This window comes from Triticum urartu, chromosome 7 (assembly GCF_003073215.2).
Source record: "Triticum urartu cultivar G1812 chromosome 7, Tu2.1, whole genome shotgun sequence".
In the NCBI taxonomy this organism is placed as follows: domain Eukaryota; kingdom Viridiplantae; phylum Streptophyta; class Magnoliopsida; order Poales; family Poaceae; genus Triticum; species Triticum urartu.
The window spans coordinates 378,254,887-378,264,728 of NC_053028.1; the positions used below are offsets into that span (position 1 = coordinate 378,254,887).

Below are 9,842 nucleotides of genomic sequence, written 5' to 3' on the forward strand. Positions count from 1 at the left end.
ACCACTTTATAAACTTATCGATAGCAACGTACAAGAATTCGGACTTTTGTACTTTTGTACACTCATACACGCGAGCTGCTCTTGTCCCGAGGCGACCTTGCCGGGCTAGAGCACCGCATCTCCACTACGGTCCCCTCATTAATCCACCAAAGCAGGAGTACGGTTTTACGGCTCGCGGCAGCCCGAACCTGGGTAAAAACTGCCTGTGTCATCACCGCCGTGCTGCTCTACAGTCTCCGCTCTTTATGCAACGCGCCCTTCCTCCTTGTCGAACCACAAAGGGGCCGATGGCCCCATAGGTGGCCGTGTTATACCATGACACTAGTCACCTTGTGGTTGTCCTTGATCACGCCTCGTGGGCGTCCCTCTCCTGCCCCGGCATGTCAGACATGCTGACATAGAAGAGTGCGTTACTCAAAAAAAAGAGCAAGTGCAAGATCTCCTTTCGTCTTTCTGTTTGACGATGGAGATGCACCTGCTTGCTAAAAATTCTGGGAGACAAGAAAAGTGAAAGTAACTGCATGGACACACATGCACGTATACGTAGCTGAACATTTCCATAGACTACGTGCACAGTATTGTTGGATGCATTACCCGCAGTAGTACATGCATATCATATCGATCAACATATCTTGCCTCTTTTTTCATCACTACCATGAAGAGCTACAAAAGCCACAGTACTATCTGGCAAGCAAAAAATAAAGCTCCTGCATGACATGGCATGGACATGTGCACGATGCAGTGGTATGTGTAGAAAGCATGCATGATTCACACCCTTTAATTCGTTTCTTCCCTAACTGTCTGGCTACTAGTACAGCTCAATCTTACCACTACAGAAAGAAGAAGAAGAGCCCTTTTGATTGCCCTAAACATGAGACACATTTCCACTAGAAAACGCTTGCTTTTCATTGGAGATCGACCTAGGTACTCCTACCTATCTTTAGCTCCTCCTTTCCCCTGCCACCCGACACCCACCTTTCAACAGCCAAAGATGGTATTGGGGCCATCCTAATGATAAATTAACTAGTAAAGTAATTCTAATTCTTGCCGAAGGCGATGGATCAATCAGGCTACAGTTGACGCCGACAGCTCTTCAGCTCCGGCGTTGGTGCGGCCGCCCTAGGGTGAAGTCAAGGTTCGGCGCGCTTGCGCTGGACGTCGTCTCTGACAGGCAGGAGTTGATGTCTGATAGGATCTCTAGGCTCTTTGACTGCATATGATCCTGCATCCACGTTAACAATTAGTCTCCCATCTGTTTGAACTTTGACGCGTCCACACTATTTGTTGCTATTTATGCTAACGGAAACAGGTTAATTAGCTGATTTACCTTGAAAGATTGCATGCTTTCGTTGTTGGAATCACAAGGAAAGCCTGACCAATCCTCCTCCCTGCACATATATCCCGCACCAACAAGTGCAACTCAAGTTAGTACTACTTTTCTATCCATTTCCCAGAAATATGACAAGAAAATGTGGGGGCAAGTCAATACAAGTTGTTCTGCCAACAAACAACGCCTTTGTAATTACTAACAGCAGGCATGGGTGCACAATGAGGTCATAGTTGAAGCATTTATTTGTCTAGGTCTAGGAGCTCCATGACAAAACCAGTGCTTGTCTCCATGAGAGTAGCTACGGTACTTTATGATGATATTAACAAAAGGGGTTGCCCCCCTGTTCCATTAAATATGAAACCATCAGAGTTACCGCATTCAGGCCAGCTTAAGTAGCATGCCAGGCCGAGTAAAACGGACAAAACATTAGGGCGCAATGTACAAATTGGTACTCCCAATTCGTCCTGGATACGTATCACATTTACCTGGAACTGATTCTAATGCAGGGTTTACAAAAACAGCCGGGATGAGCATGCGGGTAAAAGAGGCATTTTTTTACTGGCCAAACTAAAGTATAGCAAAGCCCTCCTAAGTCAAAGAGAGCACATGACAGTGTGAGGTGACATCAATTGAAAGGCTAGCTCGCTTAATCCACGAATTTTTCTTAAGCCAATTGTCTTTACTAGTAGGAGTAGTAGTTTTTACATATGGAGCAGGCACATAATGTGAGAACTAGTTCTCCTGCTGATAGTTTTATCAGATTTATCAGAACTACTACTACTAGGGATTACTACTACATAAAAATTATCAACACAGGCTCAGACAATTAATTAAGCTATATATAATGTGATTGTGCGATGCCTACCTTGAGGAGCTATTCCACAGGGCACCACCATGAGTGGCACCGGCGCCGATGCTCCTGTCATCATCATTTGCAGCTAACCTTCCATTCCGTGTGGCCGCTGCCAGTGCCTCCGGCCTACCGCCGCCTCGCAGATCAAGCAAGTTGTCGTCGCAAATCTCGCCAGCCGACCCGTTCTCGAAGCCGTCAGCCTGATCTGCTTAACATGGAACACACATCAAGAATGGAATAAAATGGAAGGCTGGAGCAGGTTTAAGTTGGCATCTATATATTCCAAAGGGAGCAAATGAAACCATTACTAGTATCAATCACACATTATGGACATGCATGTACTATTCACCTGACGAAGCTGCCGGCCTTTCGGTATTCTTCACAGTCCTGTACATCTGCAGCAACGAAGTAAAAGAAAAGACACTCATGTAATTTAGCATCTGACTTTATCATTATCTCGAAAAGTCTAACTTAACATTTACTAGCTGACCAGAGAGATCAAATCATGAAGAATCTTACTACTAGTTGGCAAATCATAAGATTTGCAGCTGTGCAAGAGATCGATATATCATGGCTGCTGTGCTGCCTGCTGGCCTAGTCTAGCTAGCCGCAAGATTTGACATGACTGCTTAAGAGGGCTGGTAAAACCAATCGAGGAGGAGAAGAAAGGAACCCACCTTCACATTCGCACTGTACAGTTGATCATGTGTGTGATGTGCGTGCCTGCCAGCTAGAGCTAGTAGGTTAGGCCGGTTAGCTAGCTAGTATGTCATGCCATATGCTATGGATGTGAAACCCCACGCCCACAGCATGGAGGACTTGACCTAGCTGTGCAAAGGAGGAGAAGTTTCCATGATATTACAAGAGATGCAGAACAAGACAGGGGTGCCACTGTTGCTGCTTAACCACATCTGCCTCTCTCTCTCTCTCTCTCTCTCTCTCTCTTTCGCTCTCTCTCTGCCTTTATTTCTTCCTTTCACTTTGATCGGTTGCATGCATGTGGGCTGGTACAGCATTGGCAGTGTATGGTAGTAACTAGCACTGCTACGGCAAAGCAGACACAGGAGAGGAGAGAGACCCAGGAGAGATGCACAGATCCATGTCCATGCATCTGTTTCCATCTCTCATCTTAGTCTCACTTAAGGGGATTAGCAGTTCAATCAAACTTAGTGAACGAGTAACTAGTTAAAGGGGCATTAATAAGTGTTTAATGCGTGAGTGGTAAGGTTTATGAACATGGGTTACCTGCAAGTGAGATTTCACATGAGCTAGGGTGAGATCCTTCACATCCATGAGTTCAAGAACTGACTTCGGCGTCGCCCCTGAAATTTTACATCGCCACAACAAGATTAGGCAAAAGCAACCTTTTTTCTTCCACAAGAAGTCGTTTGGCCAATATAATGGCGATCGAGAGGGATAGGCAAGGTAGCCAGTACGTACTCTCGTGGCCGCCGAGAAGCTCCACGGCGTGGACAAAGCGGGAGTGGAGCGAGGACGTCCACCGCATGCGAGGCGCGCGTGCGGCGCGCTTCGGCGCCGGGAAGCCGACGAGGCGCGCGCCACACCCACCGACGCCGCGGCGCCAGGCGCCGGCGACGTGGCACGGGTCGCAGTAACACGGTGCGGTGGCCGGGGCTGAGGGGCCGCCGTGCGGAGGCGGGGGCGGGAACGACGTCGGGTAGAGCGGCACGCCCCGTATGGGCCGCAGCATGGCGCCGTCGGGGACGGGGTGGTGATGGTAGTACAGACCGCCGTGCCCCGGCGCGCCGGCGTGGTGGGGTGGCAGAGGCATAGGTGGCATGGGAAACGGAAGCTGCAACGACGCCGCCATGGCCGGGTCCCCGCCTATGTTGCCGCTACTCGGGGGGCCGAAGAACCTCCCGCCCATGGCGCGATGGTGATCGTGGCCGTGTGCACTCGCGGGGAGACCGATCTGGAGGGATAGATCCGGCTGGGAAGGGAAGAGCTCCATTGCGCACTCTCTCTCTCCTTCCCCCAAGCAGATTGGTTGTGTGTTGTGTGTGTCTTCTCTTCTGGGGAGCTCTCTCTCCTTTTCTCTCTAGTTCCCTTGTTTTTGCAAGGTGTGAGGGTTGAGGTAGAAGGATGGACAGTCCACTTTGAAGGAGTGGAAGAGAGAGAAAAAGACAGGCCCGGGGTAGAAATGTAAATAGTGGTTTTGGGGAATATGTGAGGAATAGTGCTTTGTCTGTTTGAGAGAGAGAGAGAGGCGGGGCAGCTGAAGCCTGCAGTAGTTATGGAGGGCAAAGTGAAGTTTCCCAGAAAGGGTGGGGGTTTGTGTGATGAGTTAATGATGATGCATGGCATGGGATTCTCACGGTTTGGGCAATTGACAAGAGATAGTATATATGAGAAGAGGTAATATCTCACAGAACTTGCATTCGATATTCAGTTTGGTGCTAGAACTTTTAAAATACGGATTTCTGGTCACCTAACTTGACAACGTGTGCAAATATGGTCACAAAATACGCATGCAGACGTATCAGGGTGTATGACCCCACCTGTTAATGAGTGATGTTGCTCGGCTGACTAACTTTTGCACAAAACACCCTCACATTTTTTATTTGCGGAAAAAGCCGACTATTGTGCTGTATATAGATACAAAAATTAACACAAAAAATGGGTGAGCAGAGACTTAACCGTGGTCAATGTTTACCACACAAGCCACTCCAGCCAATTCACTCTTCCCGTTCGTATCTCATGTATAGATAGCAAACTTAGATTTATTGAACGTGGACCTTAAATGACATTTTATTTTGCATGTATGAGGAATTGGTGTACATCCGCAGCCCATTTAAGCTATTTCATCGGTCCTCTTTTTACCTGAAATATGTAGAGGCGCGTACTGCTACAGTTGATTCCGTTAAGCCGGACCAGAAGTCATATTAGGTAGGTTGACACATTAAGATAAAATATAATGTCATCAACATAGTACTTACAAGTGGAGCAGTAAAACAATGGGAGTGATACTAATTGGCTAATTGCACATCAAGATGGTTTGACAGAGCTGTAAAACAGAGTGACATTTCAACAATCAAGTTGTGTTTTTGCTCCCTCTGTCACTCTGGTGGCTGTTTGACAGTACATGCGTATCTTCCGGATGGGGGTTGCCATTGCTGGCTTATTTATGCGGATACTGCGGCCCATTTTGCACTTGCTATTTTTTAAAGCTATTTGTAAACGCCATTAACAAATTTATGTTCCAAGAATATTATACATACAAACGATCATTATTAGTAAATAAAAACATTTAAATATACACATGCGTATTTATATAAAAAATATTTAGTTAAAACGACATTGAAAATGTTTATTAATTAAATATGTTTAATGAATCCAAGAAAAATAACACACTCGAGGCTTATATTTAAATTATTCAAAATGATGGGTTCAAACATTTACTAAATATTCAAAATTATTCACTTGTGTATAATTTTTACTCATGACTTATATTCGAAAAATTATATAATTCAAATATTAGACACGATTGAATATTCATATCAATGTTTACATTTTAAATTATGCAAAAGTTGAACTCTATAAATGCAAGAACAGTTATTGAAATGTTTATAAAGTTAAAATAATATTTGTAATTTTATGTTTGAAATATTTATTTGAAATGATACAAAAAATTATAATTCATAAATTTTATTTAAATATATGAATATTTTCAAAATAATACATGAACAAATTTAAAAGTAGGTTATATCATTTGTATGTACAATATTTATAACACATATTTAGACATTATTTTTATTATTGTAATTATAATTTACGTAATATTTACATATTTCCAGTACATTAAGACTAGTTATTCACCGTAGACGTGTATACGTGTAGGTTGTAGCGGTTAGAACGTCCTGTGTTTGAGAGCTGGCGGTCACACTTTTTCCTGTTAATTTTCAATGTGTAACGACAGGCAGAACCCACTGCTCATAGGTACGAAAATAAATGCCATTTAAGCTCCACGTTCAATCTATCTCAGTTTGTTATCCATACTTGAAATATGAACGTGAAGGGTTCGTTGGTTGGCTAGAGTGGCTTGTGTCCTTAATTTGGATCGTGTGTTCGAGTCCCGCCTCGCTGATATTTTAGTTAATTATCGTACCTATATGCTGTACAACGGTCTGCCTTTTCTGTTAATTTTCGTACCAATATGCTGCTGCACAGTGGTTGGCCTTTCCTACAAATAAAAAATAATAAGGTTGTTTTGTGCAAAAATCGGCCGAACGCCATCACTCACTGACAGGTAGGCCATACACCCAGATATGTCCGCATGCGTATTTTGCGACCGTATTTGCACGTGATGTCAAGTTAGATGACTATAAATCCGTATTTTTAAAGTTCTAGCACCAAACTGAATATCAAATACAAATTTTATGACTTCGGGTAATATTACCTCATATGAGAACGAGGAAAGGTTTCAAGCGCCGGCGACGTGGCACGGGTCGCACTAACACGGCGCGGTGGCCGCCGTGCGGAGGCGGAGGTACAGCTGCGCGCGCCCCGTATGGGCCGCATCATGCCGTGCCGCCGTCGTGGACGGGGTGGTGATGTAGTACAGACCGCCGTGCCCCGGCGCGCCGGCGTGGTGGGGCGGCATGTGAACAGCAGATGCTCTTTATTTTGTTTAGGGCCAGATCCTACTTCTCCAAACAAAATAAAAAACAAATCAAAGACCTACCACCGTATATATGAAAGCTTTGAATTCAAAAGAAGACAATATGTGCCTACGTACAGTGTTTCTCGCACAAGAAATCTTTTAGCACGAAACTATCACCGACGAGCACATGACTTTGGTTCATATCACATAACATCATTGTGAACTCTTACCTGGTTTCTCGCACGGTTTAGGTAGTTTATTTGGCTAACTTGTTAAGGCATCTTCAAAGCGGATCCTTGAACCGTCCGCAACCGTCCGGATGGCGTGTTTCGAACGTGTTTAGCCATCCAACGCGGGTCTGTATTGGTCCGCCTATCGGTGCGGACGCATTTTTTCTTGCAAAGTCAAAACAGACTTTGGGGGTTTTGCGGGAGTCCGAACAGCAGCCACATAGGACTGCGACATCCCCGGCTCACACAAAACCCCTTCCGGACCCCACCCGTCCATCCACCCATCTCTCTCTGCATTTGGTTTCTCTCTTGCATCCGCTACCGTTCCACCACCCTGACCGCACCGCCATACCCTTGCTGGAACTCGACGACTCCATCTCCTCCAATGCTACACCCGGTCCTCGCCGCAATGTCTAAAGTAAGAGGGTGACCAGGTTTGCTCCAATCTCTTGATTGCATGCATTGGAGATGGAAAACTGCCGAAAAGTTCTACAAGGGCAATATCAAGGTCATGTTAAGAAGCCCACCATCATTTTTGAAGCAGCGGCATCACAGGGTCTTTGGATTTAGCACGCTTTCTTTGGCAATCCAGGGTCTGACGATGGCATCAATGTGCTTCAGCGATCACCATTGTTTGGCAGGTTTGCTGAAGGGAAAGGTCATCCTTGCCATTATACTATCAATGGCCATGAATACAACATGGGCTACTATCTGGTTGTCGGTATCCATCCTCCATGGGCTACCTTTTTAAGACCACCTCCGACCCAGTAGGTCAAAAAAGAAATCCCACTTTGCCTAAAAATAAGAAGCAATTAGAAAGGATGTTGAGGGGCCATTTGGAGTTCTACTGGCACGTTTTGCAGTTGTTCGTGGACCTGCTAAATAATGGGATCCAAAGACCTTGTAGAAGGTGATAACATGTTTTGTGATCACGCACAACATGATAGTCGAGGATGGGGGTGAGGATGCCGTCATAGGTCTTGAATTTGATAACATGAGTGATAATATCGAACTTCCGGACCCGAATCCGCCACATTTGATGAGTTTCTTAAAATGTGTCAACAAATTTGGCATTGGGCAACTCATAAGCAACTGAAGTAAGATTTCATTGAGTATCTGTGGGCCGTACAAGGGGACAACATTGTTGGAGTGTAATATTTAAATTAGAACTCTGCTGCATTTGAACATTTTTTAGCTAAACTGGAACTAGATATGCGGCTATTTTGAGCATGCAGATGTATGAGAACTTTAAGAAATAATTGGGGCGGATGTATGCGGCTAGCTTTGGATGTCCGACTCTGGCATCCGTGTTCGTGGACGGATGCGGTGTCTGTTTTGCAGGTCGGCGTTGGAGATGCCCTTAGGGCATCTGTAGCCATCCTCCAAAACTCAAATATGGGGGCAAACTTTTTAGTTCGGGGAAGTAATGTAACGCCCTCTATGCGGCTATATCTCCCACGTGTCGAAGCACGACTTAGAGGCATAACCGCATTGAAAGCAATGTCGCAAGTGAGGTAATCTTCACACAACCCATGTAATACATAAGGGAAAGAGATACATAGTTGGCTTACAATCGCCACTTCACACAATTACATGAATAAAGCATTACATCACACAAATACAATCAAGGTCCGACTACGGAACCAAAATAAAAGAAGAACCCCAAATGCGACAAGGTCCCTGGTCGACCCCAACTGGGCTCCACTACCGATCAACTAGAACGAAACAACACAAAGGACAAGATCTTCATCGAGCTCCTCCTGAGCTTGGTTGCGTCATCTGCACGGTCTCATCGGCACCTGCAAGCTGGTTTTGAAAGTATCTGTGAGCCACGGGGACTCAGCAATCTCGCACCCTCGCGATCAAGACTATTTAAGCTTATGGGTAAGGTAAAGGTATGAGGTGGAGCTGCAGCAAGCGACTAGCATATATGGTGGCTAACATACGCAAATGAGAGCGAGAAGAGAAGGCAAAGCACGATCGAGAAACTATGATCAAGAAGTGATCCTAGAAAAACCTACGTCAAGCATAACTCCAACACCATGTTCACTTCCCAGACTCCGCCGGAAAGAGACCATCACGGTTACACACGCAGTTGATGCATTTTAATTAAGGTCAACTTCAGGTTTTTTACAACCGGACATTAACAAATTCCCATCTTCCCATAACCGCGGGCACGGCTTTCGAAAGTTCAAATCCCTGCAGGATTGTCCCAACTTAGCCCATGAAAAGATCTCGCGGTCAACGAAGGATATACCTTCTCCCGAGACATTCCGATCAGACTCGGTATCCCGGATTCTAAAAGACAACTTCGACAAGTTAAAACAAATCCAGCAACACCGCCCGAATGTGCCAACAAATCCCGATAGGAGCTGCACATACCTCGTTCTCAGGGCACACTCGGATGAGCAATCCGTACAACGTAAAACCAAACCTCAAGTTGCCCCGAGGTGGCCCCGCAGTCTGCTCGATCGGACCAACACTCAGAGGAGCACTGGCCCGGGGGGTTAGAATAAAGATGACCCTTGAGTCTGCAGAACCCAAGGGAAGGTGGTAGGTTGTTAGTGCAAATGGTAAAACCAAGGTTGGGCATTGTTGGAGGAGTTTTATTCAAGGCGAACTGTCAAGGGGTTCCCATTATTACCCAACCGCGTAAGGAACGCAAAATCCGGGAACATAACACCGATATGACAGAAATTAGGGCGGCAAGAGTGGAACAAAACACTAGGCAAAAGGCCGAGCCTTCCACACTTTACCAAGTATATATATGCATTAATTAAATAAGATATATTGTGATATCCCAACAGG

At 45.4% G+C, this 9,842-nt stretch overlaps 1 protein-coding gene across 1 annotated transcript; it reads right to left on the reverse strand.

The window, feature by feature from the left end:
* Nucleotides 1–747: 747 nt before the first annotated feature.
* On the reverse strand, nucleotides 748–4,333 carry LOC125521271 (probable transcription factor KAN2). Its single transcript, XM_048686335.1, has 6 exons — nucleotides 3,624–4,333; nucleotides 3,429–3,505; nucleotides 2,533–2,578; nucleotides 2,196–2,388; nucleotides 1,328–1,388; nucleotides 748–1,222 (listed from the first exon to the last, which is right to left on the reverse strand). The coding sequence occupies exons 1-6, from the start codon at nucleotides 4,153–4,155 to the stop codon at nucleotides 1,094–1,096; spliced, it is 1,038 nt and encodes a 345-aa protein (XP_048542292.1). The 5' UTR covers nucleotides 4,156–4,333; the 3' UTR covers nucleotides 748–1,093.
* Nucleotides 4,334–9,842: the final 5,509 nt, after the last annotated feature.

Bases quoted from the DNA above. Each gene is read 5' to 3' on its own strand.
- LOC125521271 (XM_048686335.1), bottom strand. From the start codon at position 4,155: ATGGAGCTCTTCCCTTCCCAGCCGGATCTATCCCTCCAGATCGGTCTC. The intron at 1,389-2,195 runs GTAGGCATCGCA...ATATATGTGCAG, and splicing joins CTGTGGAATAGCTCCTCAAG to GGAGGAGGATTGGTCAGGCT. The intron at 1,223-1,327 runs GTAAATCAGCTA...ACGTGGATGCAG, and splicing joins AAAGCATGCAATCTTTCAAG to GATCATATGCAGTCAAAGAG.